Source organism: Manis pentadactyla, chromosome 10, assembly GCF_030020395.1.
Source record: "Manis pentadactyla isolate mManPen7 chromosome 10, mManPen7.hap1, whole genome shotgun sequence".
NCBI classification, from domain to species: domain Eukaryota; kingdom Metazoa; phylum Chordata; class Mammalia; order Pholidota; family Manidae; genus Manis; species Manis pentadactyla.
The window spans coordinates 113,243,684-113,267,031 of NC_080028.1; the positions used below are offsets into that span (position 1 = coordinate 113,243,684).

Here is a 23,348-nt window from a genome sequence, read left to right on the forward strand (position 1 = left end):
CCCTCTTCATGGAGTCCGCACTGAGAGCCTGTGCCCACCTCTTCACGCAGCTGTCAGCAGCCACTTCTTCCTCTCTCTCTGCTGCTTCTGCTCTGTTGCCCCTAAGGCAGCTAAGCATGTGCCCACGGTTTCAATTTAGAAGACGTTGTTGACAAAATAAAACATCTGTCAAGAAGTTGTTTTCGAATCTGCTAATGTGGTGAGGCTTAGTCATAAGGGAAATGTAACTCCTTGCCGTCCTGGGCGTCTTAGCGTCTTGGCATCGGCAAGGAAATTGCTTCCCCTCCCCTATCTGTAAGTCCATTTCACCTTGTGTGAGTAGAGGCTACATCAGGTGGGCACCCATCAAGTGCCAGGCACTGTTCTAGGTGCTGGAAATACTGTGATGTGAAAGGAAGGGATGTTGTCTCCAGAGAGCTGCCCTTCAAATAGCTAAGCTCCTTTCAAACCTGTTTGTTTTCACAGATAAGGGAGGCATTCAGATAAAGTACTTAGATATCACTTACTAATTGTTTTTCTAATTAAATAAGAAAAATATTACATTACTCACTTACTCAGGTGGTTTGTTTACCTTAGAGAGTGAAGTTTCAGAGCCAACTGTACAGTCCAGCCAGTGGTTAGGATTTCACTTCTAACTTTTTTCTGTTCTATTGAGAAATACATGGCATAACATCACCTTATAAGATTAAGGCACACAGCATGATGGTTTGATTTGCATATATTGTGAAATAATTACCACAATAGTTAGTGTCTGTATCCTCATAAAGATACAATGAAAAGAAGAAGAAAGAAATGTTCCCCCTGTGATAAGAACTCTTAGAAATGACTCCCTTAATGACTTTGCATACCATACAGCAGGATTAGCTATGTCAGCATGCTGCACATTACACCCCATCACTTAATTATCTTGTACCTGGAAGTTTGTACCTTTTGACCATTTTCCTCCAATTCCCCCTTCCCACACACTCTGTGTCTGGTAACCACAAGTCTGATCTCTTTTTAGATGAGTTTGATTTTTTTTTTTATTAGATTCTACATATAAGTGAGATCATATAGTATCCATCTCTTCTATCTGACATATTTCACTTAAAATAATGCTGTCATGGTCCGTCCATGTTGTCACAAATGGTAGAATTGACTCATTTTTTTATGGATGAATAATATTCCATTATATATATGTAACACAACTTCTTTATCCATCCATACACCAGTGGGCACTTAGGCTATTTCCGTGTCTTGCCAATTGTGAATAACGCTGCTATGAACATGGGCTTCACATCTCTTTCTGAGTTACTGTTTTCACTTCCTTTGGATATATTCCCAGAAGTAGAATTGATAGGTCATTTGGTAGCTCTATTTTTAATTTTTTGAGGACTGGTTAGGATAATATTTTTAGTTTATGTTGAGCGCCACAGAAAAGTTATTGGTGATTTGATACAAGAATGAAGAAGGATCAGAAAGGATGGGATGTGATTTTGAGGCCTAGCACAAATAAAAACAATAGGAAAGAACAAAAATTAAGATACCTTTGAAAGCATTACAGTAAATGCTTTGGATAAGTAATGGAATATCATTGTAGAAGTAGATGTAAATGTTGGAGTAATTAATGAATTGATGAAATATGTAAACTAAAAGCTCACCCTGAATAGTTTGCAAAGTTTGGGAAGATTAATGTTTATCAGAGAGATAAATTCTTCACAAATGTTTATTTGAATATGAAATCTACATTAGGGTGACAAACATGTTTTTATATAAAAACAATAGAATTAATTTGAGGTTCTTTTCTTTTTAATGTAATTTAACTGGTTAAGTAGAAAACACAGTTTCTCAGTTTGTCCTGTGCTGCTGGTAATGCTGGTTTAAGCTGCTCTTCTATAGGCTGTCATCTATGGTTCTCTACTTGGACGATATTTTAATTCCCTATTGATTTCAACTAATTGACCTTTAGGGAAAGCTGAGTCTGTGTGACAATACGGTCTTCAATCACCACTGCCAACATAAATAAATGGTTCCTCTCTGGATCTATCAAGAGTAATCTGAGTGGAATTGAAGTTTTTGATAGACTTTTTAAAAATGAGACCAAGGAATGAAATAATACCCTTTTCAACAAAAAAGAGCATAGGATTTCAGGCAGCCAAGATTCATGTAATAAAAAGTGTTTATCCCTTTATATTGGAAAATGGTCAGTTATCTTACTGAAACCTGGACAACTCCCAAATTGATTTATATACGAATGAACTGAATATGATTTGACGGTGCCCTTCACTATCCTGAGTAAAGTAAGAGTGTCATACCTGTCTAAAATGCTTCCCAAGGAATCAGTTATTAAAAAGCTTTTAAAAATGTTTTTAAAAAGTTTTCTATCTGAGTCTCTTTGACTGTCTCCACAGATTTAGAAACAGCGTTCCTTCTGAAATAACAGTGTTGACTTTCATGAACGGTAATTTTTGTAAAGTCTTTTTTTATGTTTATATAACCAAAAATTTTTCCTTAAAGGAATTTAATTTCCTCATCAATAATAAGTAAATGCATTTTCTTCATGTTATGCCCCAACTTCTGTTCTAATTCCTTGCATGAATTGTCCAAATTAATATTTTTTAAGAGAAAAATAAAATTTAGAATGCAGCTAATACTTAAGGGAAAAATATACCCATGCAATATGAGGCTCAGAATTAAAGCAGTGATGTTGATACCACAGACAACAAGAAAAAAGCCTAATTTTTATTAGAAACAATCAGGTAACTTACACTGTAATATCTTCACAATTTAAGCTATCCAGACCACATTTCAATTTCAGTTCACACATAATTGTGATGTAAGCAAAGACTAGAAAGTTACATAAAAATTAGACTGTTAGAGGCTCTATTTCTCACATATGTAAATACAAATGTGAAGAACAGATTACATAAAGTGATGGAGTTGTAGATAGAATGATACAAAAGAAAATAAAACCAAATAAATCTTACTTCTTTTTTTGAAGCCTATTTTTTTATTACTTGAATACACAAAATGATCTTGTTGTTCATATACCTAATTTTCTAAGCACTATCTTGTACCTGTTAACTTCTAATGTTAGGAGTTCTGATATATCTTTCTTTAGACTGGTATGTTGTTTATTGGTGCATCTATTCATCATACGTACGTCAAGCTTGGTGTAGGGCCTCCTGAGAATTCTCAGTTGCTTAATATTTGAGTGGATAATTCATTCAATTCTGACATTATCTATAATAATCAGAATACCTATATTTAGCTTGCTGTGTATCTTGCTTTGAATTCATCACAACCGTATTACTTATTGATTCACTCATTGATTTAAAATGACATACTCATTGTCAACAATGTTATGAGGGACTTGTAATAAGCAAAGTGTTAATCCTGTCCCTGCCTTCAAATAAACAAGAATCTTAATGCATGTATCCTTAATACATGTACTTATAAAGCCACAATACAAGGTGGAAGGTAAATTGTGCATAGACATTTGGTTTCATAGTAAGAAGAAATTATTTTCTCTGTACTAGAACTGGGTATGGTCCATGGAAGAGTTAACATTTGAATCAGCTATTAAGGAATCAGTAGAATCCTGGAGTGGTACAAACAGAAGAAGTGGTACTAAGAATACCTGGAGTGCAAATGGTACATGAAGGGTAGTTGTAAGGAATGATGTAAAAAAAAAAAAAAGCAGATGTGATTAGAAATGATTTTGCATGATAATATGAAAACTGAATTATTACAGTCCTTATAGTGTTACAGATTTATTTTGGATCTTGATTTGAGAACTAGAAAACTAGATGTGGATTTCAAGTCTAGATATTTATGGCCACTTTATGCCAGGGCCCTGATTAGAAAGAATAAGAAACTTTGATCTTAATTTAACACAGTCTAGTCCACCCAGTTTTGAGTAAAATTAAGATAGGAACTTCTATTAGAAACAAGCAAAAAAAAAAAAGGCTTTTTTATATCAGTATCAATTGTAGAAGAGATTAATAGGAAGAGATTGAGTTTTACAAAATAAACTAAAAATAGCAATTATAATACTAATGATAGTAACTAATATTTATGTATGGCCTCCAAAGCCACAGTCATTTCCAAACATTTTACATATATGGGCTTGATTTACATATGGTTGCATAATATTTTCTAAATTAGGAACTGAGGCACAGAAAGATTAAGTAACTTGCTCAAAATAATGTAGCTGGTAATTGTTGAAGCAGGTATTCGAAGCCAATAAGGGCAGGAAAGAATTCACACATTGTCTATCCAAATCCAGTGGCTATCTAATTAATGGTTTAAAATTAACATCTTTAAGGAGACCTTTCCAATACAAAATAAAACAAGAATACTAAAGAAAAAGCAACTTTCTGTAGAACCTTTCACTGAAAAGAAATTGACCAAAAAAGTTATATATTATTAAATTAGTTATAATTTCTGAGAGTAGACCTCATTAAGGAAAAAAGCAAGGGTGTAAATAATAATGTGGTGTTTTAGCTATTTCTTGTCCATTTATATTTTGATGATTATTCATGTTTAATGTCTCTTGGGAATTTCATAAATGTGTCCTGATTCCTCAAATGACTTATTGATGGCTGCCCAGAAACTAGCTCTGTTTTAGATTCTAGATAGCCCAGTGAAATATTTAGCTAATACCACCTCAAATTATACTGGATCCTCCAAGAAAAGAAAGACTCTCCCTGCCTTCAGATGGCAGTCTGACTGTCCTTAAATAGACGGGCCATCAGCCTGTCATTAAATCAGATATGGTGTATTTGAATATCACCAATCACAAACTGAACAATGTTCCCTGTTATTATAAAAGTGATCTCCATGCAATTCAAGAATCTCCATTTCTGTCTGGGAGCAGGGAAACTGATCTTGCTAACTCAAGAATCTCATTTATTTCTATCTTAAGCTTAGTTCATTAGGATTTGTCCAACTTAACCCCCCCCTTTCCTTCCCTATTTCTGATGAACATCCTGGCATAAGAACATTGGAGCCTTAGGCATGTTAGGGGGTTTGCGTGGTGTGGCGCTAGCCCATGGTTGTCTTTTTCCTTGCTGGTCTTTCCTGAGGACTAATTATTTCCAAGAGGTATTGATGTTGCCTCCGTCCCCACTTCATCTGTTTGCTGTGTTAGAAGTGTTTCCAGGTCCTCAGTTCAGGCAGTCTTCCTGTCCCAAAACCAAGGATTCTTCTGATTGAATAACTCATTCATCCATCTTCATATCTATATCCATCTAGCTAGAGACAGGATTTCTCTTTTACCTTGTTAGGATCACTCGAGGTATTGTGGGACGCCCACACACTCCTCCACCAAGACTTTGCTCCATTTTATCACTGTGATACCACATTTATGGGACGCTCTGCGAAGTTACACCCCGAGAAGCTGAGAGATAGCTCCTTCTGCTTTGGGATACTTACATCATGAACCAAGAATTCTATCACTCTTCTTAATAATACTTGCTCCAGCATCCCGGTATTTTTCACCAATTCCTGCACTATAACAAAATATATTCTTTTTGACTACATTTTCGTCATTGAACACACTTCTTTGAGACCATTTACAGTATTCATAATGCCATATTTTTCAATCTAATTACTTAATTTTTTTCTCTAATTTTTTCCTTTACTTTGAAAACCACATCCACTTAAAAGCATTTTTTACTTAAGGAATACAGGCAAATCATCTCTAATAATATTTAAAATTGAAAACTCTGAAGAAGTTACATGGTCTTTATTTTATTTCATTGTATGTTGTACCTTTTCTGCTGTGTTCATTTGTTGTGCATGACAAGTATGTTATTAAAGATGTGCCCGCCTAAATTTGTGTGTGTTGCACAGTCTATTTAGGTGTTAAATATTATTTCAATTTTTTCAAAGTATAAGTAACTTGATAAATGAACTGTCACAAAAAGATATGTCTAAAATAACTGAAATGATTTTGACATTTTGTGGTTGTATATTGAAAACTCACTCGTGGAACACAACTTAGGCAATATAATGTCATTTTTCTAAGATCCACTCCTTCTGGTTCAGTGCCCTCTTTGGACAAAGGAAATACTTTTAAAATCCATATTAACTCTCACAGACCAGTAGATGCTATGCAATATGTAAAAAAAGTGATCCATGTTTAATGTAGTACCCCAAATGTCTAACAGTGTAAAAAAGAGTACCTTCTTAACCTTAGAGGAAGCTGAGTTATTATTTGGCCAAATTTAGGTCCAAATAATATAACTTCAAAGAATGAAATTGAATTTAAAATAATGATTACATATTAGTTAAAGGCTTTGACTTTGTACATTACTGATTTATTATTTTTTTCTGATTTTAATCTAGAACTCTTTCAGAAAGAGCTGTACCCTCAACTCATAATACATTTAATACAATCTCTGTTGCAGGTTACTTAGTTATAGAAAATCCATCAAGTAAGTTGTTAAATATCTTTCTTCTTTTTGAATATCAACTCTAGATTCACTGATTCAATGAATCTTAATGTGTGGTTCCCCTTTTGGTATGTTTGTTAGAAAACCTCCAAGCTGCATATAAATCATAAAAGCATGACTAATTGCATGGTAACTGGAGAAATGCTCTCTCTCTCTCTGGGGTGAAGCCTGCATGTCTGTATTTTAGCTTGGGAAGTAATACGGGGATATTTAAACTCCTTTGGGTTTAAAAACCATGTCATTATGAGAATGAGGTCACTGCAATATTTTATATCTTCTAAAACCTTGTAATGTATAAAATGTTTTCTGTATGACAAAGAGGTATTATGTGCTTTAGGATTCAATGATAACTTTATGCCCTTAAATTTACTTGAAAAACTTTCTTCATAAAAATGTTCAATCATTCACTGAAAGTCACTTAAAAACTGAAGGAGTTTTGTACCATGAACACAAAGAAAGCCAACTTAAAGGGGGGAAAGTTAATTTTATGAATATGACAGAGTGACATTAAAGGACTGTGTGGTTTATGGGTTTGAAATGTCCATTGTGCTTTAACTTGCTGACTGTACAGTTAGTACCTGTGCTAAGGCCAGAAAACTCCATCTAACGTGACTTCACTTTATACCTTGCTTTGCTTGGAGGCCGATAAGCAAGAAATCCTTCCTGCAACATGTTGAAGAGCTTTGCACAAACAACAACCTAAAGTTTCAAGAAGAATTTTCGGTATGTTCCTAGCAGTTGTCACAACATTGCCAGACCTCCAGTCGTTTCATGTGTCACATTTCATGTCCATTTTAAGCACACAAGGCCATGAAAGATTCTGGCCTTGATAATCAATACCCAATTACCAGGTTGATTGTTTGGATAGTAATGTTACACTGGGAGGCCTCTGGTGCAACCTGAACAGAATTATTCACCTACTGTGTCAGGAAAAGGTGCTCCTCTTTAGACCTCCCCAGCAATGGCAACCTGGCCTCATTTCTTCTCTGCTCTTTTATGCAGATGTAGGTGCAAATCTGGAATGGTGTGTTCACTAGTTTTTTGCTTGTGTATGAAGTTGAGGTTATACTATAAATGTGGTTTTATATTTAAATAATTAATTTAGATTTATAAATGAAAAAATTCCATTTTCTATTTGTCTGCTTAGTTTACATTAGCAGTACAGATAAATCTGAGAACAGAACTTGGTATTTCCAGAAATTATAAAATTAATGTTTTAAAAAAATTAATGTATAAAGTTATTCCTAGAACTATCCAAAAAAAATTTTAAAAAAACAGGTAAGTAATACCCATGTTTTATAAGACCTAGTTTTAAGTTACTATGGAATAAGTGGTATATATCACATGTGGAAAATATGTATTAAGAGCTTGCCACTTTAACACTAAGATTAATTTACTTGTTCTTATCATTTTATATACCTACCTATAAAATTGAAATTAGATGGAAATATAAGGCATATATTAGAACTACAAGTTTTAAAAATGTGAGCCTCTTTCTTAACTTAGGTGATTTTTTTTTGTATTATATAAATAAAACACATTTCTAAATGTCACCAAAAGCTTTATTTGTATTTTTTCATGAAATTTTTAGTGTGTGAACTTACGAAACAAAGAATCAAACTTGGCTTGAATAATTCAAGATTATATTATTTCAGTCTCTCTGGGAATAAAAGCAATGTGAGAAGATTAATGGCATTTCCTACGGCTTTTTGGTTATGCTTCTTAAGTAATATTGGTCTGGACCTAACAAAATCAATGGTACTATAAAACTCTCCTTAGCATTTGTACAGTGAGGTCGCTCAATTTTTCAGGAGCAAAAGTGTAATTTCACTAGAATGGGAGCGAATATAATTACATTATGTGTGACTGAGTAGATGAAGTTTTATTAACAATAACATTTTCACATGTATTGATAAAGTTTCTATTTGAACTCTTTCAAAGATTATGGTTTTAAGAATGTTTTTAACCTTTTTAATGTAAAACATAGGTTATGTATTATACAGATGTATCTCTACAGGTAAGGAACTTGGGTTTTTTAAAATCATTTGTTATCCTAATGCTGTATTAAATTTTTTAAAGCAAAAATTATGTTTTAGTCAATAAGTGCATATTTGATGCAGATATTTGATAAACCTTTTACCTTGGGTCATGTTCACTGATACCTTAAATACTCATAAGCTCCTATTGTGTGATAAGCATGTATTGCATGGTAACTGGAGACATTTCAACACTAAATAGCTAAACGACCTTGGGCAAATCAAGCTCCCTGTTCCTCAACATCCTTTACAATTTTGGTTTGTGAAATGATAATATCTACCTCATTGGGTCATGAACACTGAAATGACTGAATGTGTGTAATACTAAGAATAGTGGATGGCACAAGTACTAGCTATTATGAGGAAAGAAGCTCATATTACAAGAACTGCAGACAATTACAGTTCATATAAAGTGGTAATATGCACTGTATCATGATAGAGATACACAGAAAGAGGTGGGGATCCACTGTATGCATAGCAGTCAGAAAACTTCCCAAAAAGGTGACCTTCAAGAGAAAGTTTTAGGACAAGCAGAATTCCAGTAAGTAGATGAAAGAGATAGGGTATTCCCAGAGACAGAGAATGAACTCAAAAGCATAAGGATGCAAAACAGTCCCATTTCATCCGTGATCCCCCTGAAAAGAGGCAACAGCGAGAGTAAGAGCTAAATAGAGAGGATGGTTGAGGCCCAGTGCACCTGATGAGAATAAGGCTGAGTGTGACATTCCTATCCAATCAACCTGGTAATTGGGTAATAAATTATCAAGGTCAGAGTCATTTAAATTTATAAATGGAAACTTCTATGTGAAATAATTACAGAATGGAAGTACAACTTCTCAGGAATTTCCGATTCATATTTCCTTACCCCTCTCTCTCATGGTCTCCTACAATATGCTGGCATTTATTCTCAAAACCTTGACACAGGGAAGCTGTTCTAGGATTCTTCACCAGGTTAAAAAATTTTTTTCTAAGCCTTTCCTGCCCACACAAAGTCAGAGGCTCTATCTCCTTCCTCTAACACATATCCACATGCAAAAGCCCAGATTTTCTTTGTGAGGGAAAATAAGGGGGAAGGGAGAATGATCCATTAAAAGAAACAATTTATAATGATGTTGAAAAAATTGTAAAACCATAAATTCTTAACACTTTTTAAGGAGTTTGGGGTTGAGACATTTCTAAAATGAAAAACTATAAATTTCATGTAAATCATCAGCTCAACAAAATAATGATAAACACATTTCCTTGTACCGGCTTTCCTAATGATGAATAGATAATAGGAGTTTTACCAAAATGTCAATAATAGATCTCCTTGACCTTCATCTGAGTCTGATCATTCTTAATCACACCTTTGCATTCCACTTCCATCCAAGGATGCCTACTGAGGATCAGGAACTGACCTTTGGCATCTTCTCAAACTGACCAATGTTGTCCCAATTAATAAGCATGAAATCACACTGCCCGAGGAGAAAAAACAAAAAATAAATCACTGAACTCTCTTCTGCTACTAAGTAGACATTAAAATATTAAATAATACTGACAGCATATCTGAAGAAAGCATTAGTAAAGCATGGAAAAGGGTCACTAACGTGGTTGCGACAACTTAGAGCTCCTCAAAGTAAAAAGAAATTACCCCAGAGAGAGTGAAGCTCAACTGGCCAGTTTTACTCAGCATATTTGCAGTGAAAATGAAGATAGGTTTACTACTGTTAATTTGACCTTGTTTTCACAGTTAAGTGTTTTCCATTTAAAAGTAAAAGGTCTTAGAATTTTTAAAAAGTCTTTTACTAAGTGGAATTTCTGGTTTATACCTCTGAAATAAATCTAAACTTTGCAATGACTTCATTCCACAGGAATTACCAAGATTACTTCAGGATCTTTCTGCAACGGATGCCGATCTGCCTTGGAACCGAGCAAAAAACCGCTTTCCAAACATAAAACCATGTATGTCCATTTATTGTCTCTGTTCTTAACTGTGAAATGTTCTTAAGTAAGCACAAAATGCATCTGAGCGTTTTTTAATTTCTTAAATATATTTTACTACATATTAATTGAATTATAATAATGCATTTTATAAGCAGCAACTTTCAAACTATATCTCTTTTGCTTTGTTAATGCTTATTGAAGTCAATGATTTTCAGCTTATCCCACTTCCACACGTGCATGCAAGAAACTGTAGACCTAATAGTTTCTTACTTTGTAATTTAACCCAAGTAAGGAACCTCTCTAACATCTTCCTAACAGACCTCGTTCTCAAATGAAAGGAAGTACTAACTTTGTGCATCAGTTTCTCTTAAGAGCATGGTAATGCTTTCTTATGCAATATAAAAAAATGCATTGCAAAATATTCCTGGAGGATCAGAGTAAATGTATGCTTACCAGCATTGGTTTTACAGGAGAGGAAGGTTATTCCTTATGATAGTAAACACGTCTTCATTTTTCAGTCAATAAGAAAAGAAACCCTTTATTGTTTTAAGAATTAGCAATGATGTGAAAGGAAAAACGTAACATTCCTCTGTTAATATTAGCTATATGTTTGATATTACATTTTTTGAACAGATGCTCCTACTACCTATATTCTAATTCAATTACACTTTATTTTCCAAAATAAAAAACTGAACTTTGTGATGTTCTGAGGTATTGTCAATATTGTTTCAAAATGTAGAATTTTTAAATACTCCTAATTTTAGAGTTAATATATGTTTTTTTCCTATGTTCTATGCCTTTTCAAACTGTACTGGGGAAAGTTCCATACTTAAAAATGAACTATTCTGTCTAGAACAACATGAACTTAGAGAAGGATATGATCATAAAGGATACGGATAGAAAGAAATAGACCAAATTCTGATATTCTAGAACTGGAGGATAGTTGAGTCATGAAATAAACAAATTTAGGCAAACATGAAATAGGAGGTAGTGATCTAATGAAATCTTGTTAGTTCCCAAGAATTAAAATAGAATAAAAATATACATAGCTTTTATCACTTGAAATCCCTCCTGGAACAAATCATAAGCAAATGACTTTAAGGGCAAGTTCACAAAGAAGATGTAGGAAATCAGAAGTGTTGGTATTTCATCTCTAAATTTCTATGGCATGACTTTTCTCAGTGGGTCTGTGTTTTCCCTTTTGGAGAGTTAACCTGTGTTGAATGCATACATTTAAGAGATGTGGAAGTTCATAAGTGTTTGTATTCATCTATACCTGAATTTCTTCCAGACTGTCTGCTTCATGCTTATTCAGTGATATTCCATGAAAATTAATGCTATCACCAGACTGAATGACAGTTACTATGGAATATTTAATATTCATTTACCTAATATTTATTTACAATTATATATTTGGCTGAAGTAATTCATATCAGTAAATATAAAAGAAGTAAATCAAATATGTCTAACTTATCTCCAAAGACCACAGAGTACCTAATTTAAAAAACCGAGAGCTTAGAAAGATATTTGCTAAATTTAACCTTTAAATGTTTTATTATTAAGATCTCAGTGCATTATTTTCTGGATTTGCATCATGGCTAAGTCAGACAATACTACTTATTACATATAGGATAAGAAGGGAATAAGAGTGGTTGATGGAACTAAATAAACAACCTTAAAGCAAGAAGGACTAAAGAAGTATCATTACTCCAACTCTACTGAGGTGAAGAAAAAAATTTGAATGATGGAATTATGGGTAAATCAAGGATTTCTGGAATAGTATAAGCACTGGATGCATTTTTTCACCTTTGCAAATCAAATGGATAATGTCCAATTGTTTTCTGCTTTCTTTCTGATTCCAGTACAGAAAACTTATGTACAGAAAAAATTTTCAAATATGTCACATCTACATTTAGTACCCCTTACTAGATTTCTAGGGGAAAGCTTTTTCTTAGCTGCCCTCTTAAAGAGTAAGAGGTCCTATAAAAAATAATTTTGTTAGGTAGAATTCTGTGTTTCATAAGTATGTTATTAGTATAATCTATTAATGCAACTAACATATTCCATCTGCTGTACAGTGAAAACGCTAAGAACATGTGGGCTCTAATCAAACTTTCTGGGCTGCAGTCCTGTTACCTACTAACTACCTATGTGACGAGATGCATTTTTCAGTGGTTTCTACTTTATAAGGTTATTATGAGGATTAGATGAAACAGTCCCTAAATCACTCTGCCCTGTACTGGAACACAGAAACCCAATATGTGTTAGTTCTAATAATTGTTAGTAGTCAATAGACTGCTTCTTTTTCAAAGCTGCTAACTTTCTGGGTAAATAAGATTTAGTAACAGGCTGTGACATTACAGAAAGCCACCTCTATGGACAAGTATATCTGTCTCCCACCACCCTCTCCACACATACACACAAAGAACAAACAAATGAGATGTTAAACTATATATATTCTTCCACTGTTGTGCTTGCAGAAAAGCCACTAAGCTGAAGAAATGTCATTTTACCCCCTGTAGAGAATGAATTCATTTTAATAGAGTCTGAATTTTAACCTGAGACAGCTAAGTGAAATACATTGTTTCCCTTGAGTAATGTAGGAAGTAGGATTTCAAATATCGCAGTGCATTTTAGAAGATATTAGCTTACAGGGCTTTAAGATGCTAGAATTAGCAGCAAATGCTTGCAGAAGAAATTTCCAGACCTGTTTGACAGGACAGGATGACCTTCAGAAGTGCTCCAACACCGAGAAAAAAAGTTTAGCTTGTTGTTGACTCACGTAGTTACAAGCAGGCATATTGAGTTAATAGCAACCTGATGGCTTCCCTTCCTTTCTTACAGTACTAGCCACAATGTCACTAAAATAGATCATACCAAACTCAGAACTGGAGGGACATAAATCATTTGCATAAATTTGCTTAACCAATCCCCATCTCTAAATTTAAAAACATTGAGCAGATCATTATGATTACTAACAATATGGCAAAGTCCTTTTACATCTAATGTACTTAAGTTGTAAGGAGGTTCTATGCAGTTTTATAAGTTCTTTAAGCTTTCGTTTAATTTTTCCTTAAGAGGATTCCACAAAAATAAGTATTATAATGATATAGCTGAGGTAAGAAGGAGCAGAGAAGCTAAACAATTCATCCAAGGTCATTAGTATGGTAGATCATCTGCAATTCAAACCCAAATACATTTACCCATTTTTCTCCACTAATGAATGCCTTTCCATTGAATTTAAAAAAAAATTTCAAAATAATTAAGTATTAATGATTATTTTCTATCATTTCCATGTTCTAGTTAAAATTAGTACTGGACATTCCTAATTGCAATACCAACTTGGTAAAAATCCTCAAAAAAAAACCCTTTTGATACTATTCTTTGAAGAAAAGTAATGGGTAGTGGATATCGAATTTTACCAGTTGGGTATTCAAGAGAGAGTAGGGAATAAATTAATAGAAGAGAATAAATAGTCCAGAAACAGGCCTAAGTACAAAAGTGGTGTTTTGAATAAGGTAGAAGGGTGGGATGTTAAAAAATTCAGGACTGTTTGTTATTCCAAATGGCAACAAACATAAAAGACAGATTTGTACATCATTCCATTAAGAAGAGTCCCCATCAATCAAAAATCAAAATACTTAAACCAGAAGCAGAAAAGTTCCATTAGAGTTCTGAAACAAACTGAATGAATTTGTAAAAATAAGAATACTTGTGTGACAAACACCTTTGCATGAACTAACACAAGAAACCATAATGAAGCCACAGTGAAAAATAATGAGAAATTTGATTATAAAAAAATAGAAATTGTACGTATGGCAAGACAGGTAAACTAATTGATAGAATCAAAGGCAAATGACAAATTAAAACGAAAATTTCAATACATATAATATGTTTTTAGTATGAAATAGTTTTTAAAAAGAAAAATAGTACACTATGAAAAGGCAGTTAATAGAAAAGATTATTAAAGTGAACAAAACATAGGCAAAGAAGCTCAATTTCACTTGTATTTAAGGATATCAAAATAAATGCTATGAGACATCAATTTGTGTCTATCAAAAGATCATGAATTAAAATGTTTAATAATATCTTGTGGTAGTGAAGTAAGAGGAAATGTTCACTTTTCAAACACTTTCGTTCTAAGAATGAGTTGATATAATTAGAGAACTATTTGACAATAGCTTTCAAAATTTGAGATGCACAATATGATTTGGGAATTTTACTGTTGGTAATATAGTCTACAAATACACTTCAATGTATATGCAAAAGTTCAGTTATGTTTATTCATCATTTTATAGTAACAAGATGAAATGAATTTAAGTCATCATGAAAAGTTAAATAAGTATATTCGAACAATGACATATGGTTTTTTAAAGTACTGAGCTTCATATCTTTGTTTAAGCTGATATGGAAAGATAGGTAAATGAAAACACATTTGGATAATAGAGTGTGTATCACTCCACTTATGGTTAACTTTCTATGAATATGCCTAGAAATTCTAGAAATACAAGAATATATTAATAGTCGATGTCTCTGGGTAGTAGAAATAAGAGGGAACTTCTACTTTAATTTTATATCCATATGTAATATTCGATGTTATATCATGAAGTTCTTTGTATTTTAATTACTCTTTAATAGTAAAAAGGTAATGGCAATTTAAAAATGGAATTAGTATTAATTTCTTATATTTCCTTCTAGATAATAATAACAGAGTGAAGCTGATAGCTGATGCTAGTATTCCAGGATCAGATTATATTAATGCCAGCTATGTTTCTGTAAGTTGCTATTTTTTATATATTTTATGTTTTTATAAAACATAAATACTGAAGTTATATTACTCTTTCAAGACTATGGAAACAAGAAATTCATTGCAACCTCTATGGATTTTAATGTGCCAGTTCCTTACAACACTATGTACCCCCATTTTGTAGATGGGGAAATGGAGGCTTCTAACAGAGTTTACAATTTGCCAACTATCTTTACACCAGTAAGTGGCAGATGTATAATTTCAAGGTACATATCTTTTGGTCTTTCTACTATTTCACATGTTTGCCAACATATGCTCTATACAAAATGAGGACTACCAATCTCTTTTTTCAAAGAAAAAGTAGACAAATGAACAGTCATATCCATACAATATAAATCCTAATGTGCTCTTCTTCCCTTCTAGATATTCATTTCTTCAGGGGGACTACAATGCCATGTTCTTTTTATCCTCAGCTACTTTTAGAACACACACTCCATTGTAGCTACTCAATAAACATCTTAAATAAACAAACATGGGGTAAATTGTGACATGTCCAGTGTGCTGTCCTGCACATTGTAAATAATAAATGCTTGTTGCATTGGACTTAAAACTGAATGAAACCAAAGTGTCTTAGGAATCTCTCCCTGTTCTTCTCCATGGATCATTTGTTCTCTCAGTGCTTGTCACTATTGTAATTACATAGAAATCTTACATGTACCCAAGACCTCCACTTGGGTTGACACAGTCATGGAATTTGGGAGTAGAAATTGCCTTGGGTTTATTTAATTCAACCATTCACTTTCTAACTCTTTTCCAAAAAGTTCCTCGTAATTAAATGTTAGCTTCTTTTGGCATTGGTTCACCTACTTCCTCCTAAGGCAGATGATTCTGTCTCTGAGCAGCTCTAATACACAGGTATTTCTAAAAACAAGATTTGTTCCCTTTTATTTCCACCCCCTGGCTTCAATTCTAATACATAGCAAAGTTAACCAAAGTTATGGTGGCCCAACAAATGCCTGAGAGTTTCTTCCGCCACCCACACTCCCAGAGACCTTTGGTTTTTCTCTTGCACGGTTCTCACCCAGGGCTGCCGTTGCCTTCGGTCCCATGAGGCTCTACTTCTGTGATGCTCCATCCTTTCCCCAACATCAACCGCAGCCTGTTGTGTGTCCCATTTCCTTCATACCTCTGTTACAGAGGGAAAAAAGCTTCTGTTCTAAATTCTGTATTGGTTCATAATAATTCCAAAATTGCAATCATATACTGTGTCTTATTGTGAAAGAACTGATTAATGGGAACTTAAGCTTTCTTATTAGAAGAAGTGAGGGGGTGTTGGAGAAGTTAAGGCATCTTTTGAACTTCATCCCATTTTTATGCTAGAACTCTAAATCTGTTTTGGCAAATCACACAAATTTACTGTTATGGTAACACACTTTATTCATTTATCAAATAACTGACTCCTTCAAAAATATAATTCTTCTCTAAGGATTTTGGTAAACTTTTGCACTTACGAATTTTCATTGTAGCCTCATTCTGTTGCATGTTGGACTTTTACTCTGAAATACAGAATGATACATATATGCATTTAGATATTTAAATTTAATCAGTGCTCTAATGATCATGTTTTGTGATACCATAGAACAGGACAAGGGCAAATGGTTGTATCAGTGACTTATTGATTTGTACCACTTTTTTCATCAATAAATAGGTACAAATGAATAGCTTATATCCTCTAACGTTCAACTAGATATGGAGTGACATTATAGGATATGAATATGGTTAGGAAGGAAACCAGACAATTTCAGGTGTAACTGAACCACATAAACAAAAGAATATTTGCGAACCCCCAGTGTTCCCTTGGCTAGAGGTTGTCAGGAGACAACCATGAGAAGATGATAATGCAGGACAAGCAATAAACTTAAGAAGTCTGAATATACATGTGCTGCTATAATCAAGTGATGTTGTAATAAATCGTATAACAAAGTTACTATGACCCATATGTAATGATACACATAATCATTACTGAGCTGTATGATGAGCAGGCCCAGATGGAAAGCGCTTTACATTAAAGCAGTGTTGGCATTAAAGTGGCCAGTATATTATATTGCTCTTACTTTACAGGAAATCTCCTTTGCTTGGGATGCCAGGAACAGATGGGAACAGACAAAGCCATGATACTGTAATGGCCCTTTCTTCTCCATCCCCAAACTGGGGTAGTCTTCACCTCAAAGAGAGTAAAGACTTTGCAGAAAGAATGTCTAACACCTCAGTTTCCCCCAACTACACCATTTCATTGCACAGCACTTCCACCTGAAAGTTCATGAACTCTTGTTCTAAGAGCAGAAGACAGAGGCCATCTACAAATGGACTCCAGATTTCTATTTCTTTGGAAGCTAGAGGAAAAGGGAAAAATAAGAAGGGAAGTAGGGAAGAAAGTAAAATAACTCACCTTCAGATGGAAAAAGAAAAATCTAAAGTCTGGGGAAGAGAAAGGGAAGGACTAGGAGGTGGTCTGAAGGATGTACTTTAAGACTGGGAACCTCTAGACCAGAGTCCATAACTAGATTAGTATTTGTTTATTCCTCTGCTCTTGCCTGCTCCTGGGAATTCTGCTCCTGAAGCTGAGAATCATGAAGAGCCTGGAAAGTTTTAAATAAGGAGGGAGTGTGGGAGAGAGGTAGGGAGGAAAGAGATACTACTTCCCTATAAACAGCCACTCACTGTACAAACGAGTTTAGAAACGTTTTCAAGAGAGCTAACAACAATAACATTAGGTAAGGGGCCAGGTGGAGGCCCCAGACCCTCAAAACTATCCTGTCAACCTGAGATGCCTGAAGTTATAACATGAGTGTAACTTTTTACCATAACTAGAGATTAAAGATTAAAGACTGCATGATACAAATGAGCTTGTAGTAACACCAGAACCATCCTATTTGTTCCCATTTGATAAAACTATAATAGTACCAAAACACACTGAATCCCTAAAAAGGTGAAATGAAAATGCCCAGGAAAAACACTTTACAAATCAATCAATTACTATCAATTGTCCTGACCTTTGAAACATGTTCTTCACTTGACTTCTTTGGACCCACCGTTCTCTTGATTTTTCCATCAACAGCTTTGATCTTTCATTTCAGTTTCACTGGTTCTCTCTTATCTCCTTGACCACCAAACATTGAAATTATCTACAGCTCAATCATCGAACTTCCTGTCTTTCCAAACTCATTTCTTTGATAATCTCATCCCTTCCCCTGATTGTAAATAAGATCTATGTGCTGATTACTTTCAAATTCATGTCTCTAGTTTAGACTTGTTTCTGAATTCCAAACTCATATGCCCAATTGCCTTCATGATATTCCCACTTGTATATCTAATCGGGATGTCAAGGTTAATATGGCCATAATGAATTCCTAATTTTCCCTTCAGATATGCTCATCATGAAGTCTTCCCCATCAGAAATGTTTTAGCGTTTAGTGTATATGAGAGACTCAAAAGTTTTATCCCAGATACTATCACTGGCTAGCACTATGATTTAGAAAATCACTCAAGTGCCTCATGAAAGTGAAATAAACTGATTGGATTAGACTTTAGGGTCCCTTGAAATTTAATATGCATATTATTCTTGTATATTCTTTGGCCACTGAGACGATTTCAATTTAAAAATGAATTTTACCTTTGATCTTCATTCCTTAAAATACTTTGAGGTTTGGAATAGATGTAATTCCATGACTACCTTTTTATTTATATAGGACTTTTCTCCAAGAAAAATCCAGAGATACTGCTCAAGTGGCATGCCTGTATTCCAGGTGAATGGACCAAGTTTTAGAACAATCTGATAAAAAGTCTAAGAGCTGCCATAGTAGAGCTGAGACAAATCTCAAGTCCTCTGTTAGTTAAACGACCTTTATATTACCTCCCCATTATTCTTGGTTCAGAGGTCTGGAGGATAAATACTGAGGCCATAGTTTAAGTAGGTAGGCAATATTTTGAAGGAAGAATATGAAAATACCTGCACAAGCCATAAATATACAACAATAATATGGTGCAGTGAGTATGAGTCAGCTCTTGACTCAGCCTGTCTTACCCACTCTGTGACCTTGAGCAAATCACTTCACATTTCTAAGCTTTACTATCTTCTTCTGTAAGTGAGGATAATTTTTTTAAAACTACTAATTCACAAGGTTTTTATAATAAACAAATGGAAATATTAACTATAATTTGCCTAGCATATTGTCTTTCATAAACTGAGCACTTGATTAAGGCCTGCTATCACTATCATTGTTATTTTTTAGTTTTTAATGTTTTATTTGAAGTTAGAATTAATTTTAGGAGCAATTAGTTGTATAGTGTATTATATTGTGAGATTAAAATTATGGAAATGTATGAGTTAGCATTCAAAACTGTACAATAACTAAAAATATTAAGTCATTTTACAACTAGTGTTTTTTCATATATTTCTAGAAAGCTAAAAATTACTATACATACATAAATATTGATGCAGTGTTATAATTATATCCTTCTAGGGCTACTTATGTCCAAATGAATTTATTGCTACTCAAGGTCCATTACCAGGAACTGTTGGGGATTTTTGGAGAATGGTGTGGGAAACCAGAGCCAAAACATTAGTAATGCTAACACAGTGTTTTGAAAAAGGACGGGTAAGTTATTTGGAAATCTTTTCACAAATGTTATTTTATAACTTTTAATATATGTATGACAATTTCAGCTAATACTGTGAGTCATCAGTAACTGGACATCTATAAGGCAGTTTTAACTTAGTATCAATAATTGTGATATATATCAATATAACAGTGGTCCTTTTTTATTGAAGTATAGTTGATATATATTCTATATATTGATTTCAAGTACACAACACAGTGGCTCAACAGTTACCTATATTAAATCCTCATCCCCACTAGTGCAAGTTACTATCTCTCAACATAGGAAGATGTTACAGAATCACTGGTTTTATTCTCCATGCTGAACTATCATCCCTGTGACCAACCTACAGTATGATTGAGAATTTTTCTGCCCCTTTATCCCCCTGACCTTCCCTAACCACCCACCCCAAACCCTGGTAACCACCAGTCCCTTCTCAGTGTCTATGAGTCTCCTGCTATTTTGTTAATTTTGTTTTGTTTTGTTTTTATATTCCACAGTCACATGGTATTTGTGTTTCTCTGCCTGGCTTTAACAATGGTTCTTATGACTGGTGATTTTCCCTGAATACAGATCAGATGCCATCAGTATTGGCCAGAGGACCACAAACCAGTTACCGTCTTTGGAGATATAGTGATTACAAAGCTGATGGAGGATGTTCAAATAGATTGGACCATCAGGGATTTGAAAATTGAAAGGGTAAAAAAAGGCAGGGGAGGGCAACACAATAGTGAATATGAATGTTCTAAATGTCTGAAGTAAAATTAATTTCCAGAACTATCCCTTGCAGTGATATCTATATATTCAACGATGCTATCCTATTATTTTCAAAGCAGAAGTTTTGAACTGGTATTTTATTTCAATTTCTGTGCCACTGTGCTTAATTCCAGATCACGTGGCTAACTTGTAAGAAATGATCATCATATTCTTAGATAGACAAGGGGAAAAAAAAGGAGGAAACAACTAAATTACTAGGTTTATTTTATTTGATGAAGAAACTGTAGCATTTGACTTAAAGCAGGAATTTCCCTAATCATTCATCTTTACCTGCATCTAAATAATTTGATTTTCTATTTAATCCAGAACTATTGCAGATGAGAAGTGTGGAATACTGTTTTATCAGTTTATATAAATGCCTATACTCACAGAAAATGTTAAAAGGACCCTTGTACTTTCTGACATTAGGCACTCAATACCTGTGTTTTGAATAATCGGTGAATATGTTTAAATTTTGGGTCAAAATTGTTTCAAAATCTATTCTAGTGCTACAAAATGATACATTTGCATATAAATACTCTAACATCATCTGTTTGCAAGCTTTCTTATTGTTTCCATTCATACTGAAAGGCAATTTATTTTAGCAATAATGAAAGATCTTTCTTACAAGAAATAACGAAACACAGTTTCCTCTGTTTGGTAAATATTCATTTTAAAAGATCACCTTCAAAAGCTAGGACGAGCTGTCTTCCACTTCCATTGTGGTCCTTAAATAACTGTATCATGCTGCCATTAACTGTCACTTTGTCTAGCATGGGGATTGCATGACCGTTCGACAGTGTAACTTTACTGCTTGGCCTGAGCATGGGGTTCCTGAAAACAGTGCCCCTCTAGTGCACTTTGTCAAGTTGGTCCGAGCAAGCAGAGCACAGGACACCACACCTATGATTGTTCACTGCAGGTAAGAAAGGTATTTTTAGAACCTCATATGAAACATTAGAAATGATCTGTAAACTTAATGTGTTCTTTTTATTATCATGATACCATTGATTACTTTCTGGCAGAATGTTAATGCAGAATCATTCCAGCTTTCAGTTTTCAGAGATTTAATTGGCTATAACAAATCAAGATGTATGAAGGATTAGATGGCAGAAATAAAATAAGTAATGCAAGTGTCTAAAGTAAGGGAAACTCTAAATACTGATACAGTAATTTTCCTGAAATCGTGACTGGATTATGCCTCTCAAAGACTTTTAATATTTTTTAAATTTCAGCTCCTCATTGATGTGGGTGCTGTGTGTGTATGTGTAGGATTTTAAGAATTGTTTGAATGACTAAGCATTAATCCCACATTATTTCAACTGTCATTAGTCTACTATTACAATTAAACTTTTTTCGTAAGAGCAAATTGCTAGATTTGAATCACAAAGGCTAAGTAAAAGGAAATGAGCTTTATTAAAACAAAGATCAAAGTAAGTGACCAACCCAAGTATGATAAAAATTTTTACAAAGTCTGGCTACTCAGATGTCTTCCTTTGACCTAGCTCTTTGAACATGGTAAACAGAATAGGATTATAAATTGAAATTTTCTCCTCATTATTTTCATTGGTATTTAATACTTTTTGAAATAAAACTGAAGGTTGTCCAGAATCAGGATTTTTCTGGGCACCTTAATAATGATTTATGTTTTCTAATATGATGTATCTAAATAAACCTCAACTTGAGTCTTTTCAACAATTGGAGTGTGTAAATTAGAAAAAACGTGGGTGATAATATACTGTTCTATGATTCCATTTACATGAGATACCTAGAATAGGTAAATTCACAGAGACAAAAAGGAGAATCGTGGTTACCAGGGGCTGAGGGGAGATAGGGATGGGGAATTATTGTTTATAGGTACAGAGTTGCTTTGGGGGATAATAAAGAAGTTCTGGAAACAGAGTAGTGATGGATAAACAACATTGTGAATCTGCTTAATACCACTGAAATGTACACTTAAAGACGGCAAAATGGTAAATGCTGATATGTATCTTTACTGCAATAAAAAATTTAAGTAACAGTGTCTTTTAGGAGCATTGATAATGAATACATTATTCTAATAATTCCAACAACTGATCATTTTTCTAGGAGTATACAATAGTTAATGTGATTAAATATGTGAGAAAATATTAATTCATGCAAGGTTTTTAGTTTTATTTAGAGGAAAAAATTCAATATGTATTTTAAATGATTATACATTTTTCCAGGAATATTTTGGATTTTTTAAATTATAAGAGTAATACATAAATGCTTGCTCATTAGAATATATCTGAACAAAGTTTCTATTTTAAAAGCCTATAGAACGGAAAGTAAAAACCTCATAATGCCCTCCCAATTTCATTTCCTGTCCAGATACATAAAATTTTTAACAGATTAATATATAATACAGATAGAATATGTGCTTCTAAAATCAGCAATTGAATTTAATCATCACTGATGAAGAAAACTCTAAGGGCAGTAGTTGCCCTCAGCTCCTCCATGTCTTGGAGGCACTAAAATTCATTACGAAGGAAAAGTAACTTCTCCCTTATAGCCTCAAAAAGAGTGTAGCTCCTCCTTTGTAATTTAAATAGATAAAAGAGGTTGGTAAAAAAAGTATGTTCACCTTTAAATATCATTTTAAAGCATTACATTTTTATCTCCAACCCCAACTTCTCACCTTCACTTTAGACTTACACAATGAACTTCCAATTCAACAGCACAACGTGAATGAGCGAGAAATTCTGAAAATTTGATGTGTCTGAAACACTTGATTCAGTCTCCCAACTCAGTCCTCCTCGTCCCCGTCTT

At 33.8% G+C, this 23,348-nt stretch overlaps 1 protein-coding gene across 1 annotated transcript in view; it reads left to right on the forward strand.

Annotated features, from left to right (window-relative positions):
* Window positions 1–23,348, forward strand: part of PTPRQ (protein tyrosine phosphatase receptor type Q) — a 218,203-nt gene that overhangs the window by 186,766 nt on the left and 8,089 nt on the right. Inside the window, exons 39-44 of the mRNA XM_057488019.1 lie at window positions 7,079–7,160; window positions 10,324–10,414; window positions 15,095–15,171; window positions 19,667–19,801; window positions 20,376–20,501; window positions 21,332–21,480. Of these exons, the coding sequence (XP_057344002.1) occupies window positions 7,079–7,160; window positions 10,324–10,414; window positions 15,095–15,171; window positions 19,667–19,801; window positions 20,376–20,501; window positions 21,332–21,480 (660 nt within the window). The remainder of the gene's footprint in view (window positions 1–7,078; window positions 7,161–10,323; window positions 10,415–15,094; window positions 15,172–19,666; window positions 19,802–20,375; window positions 20,502–21,331; window positions 21,481–23,348) is intronic.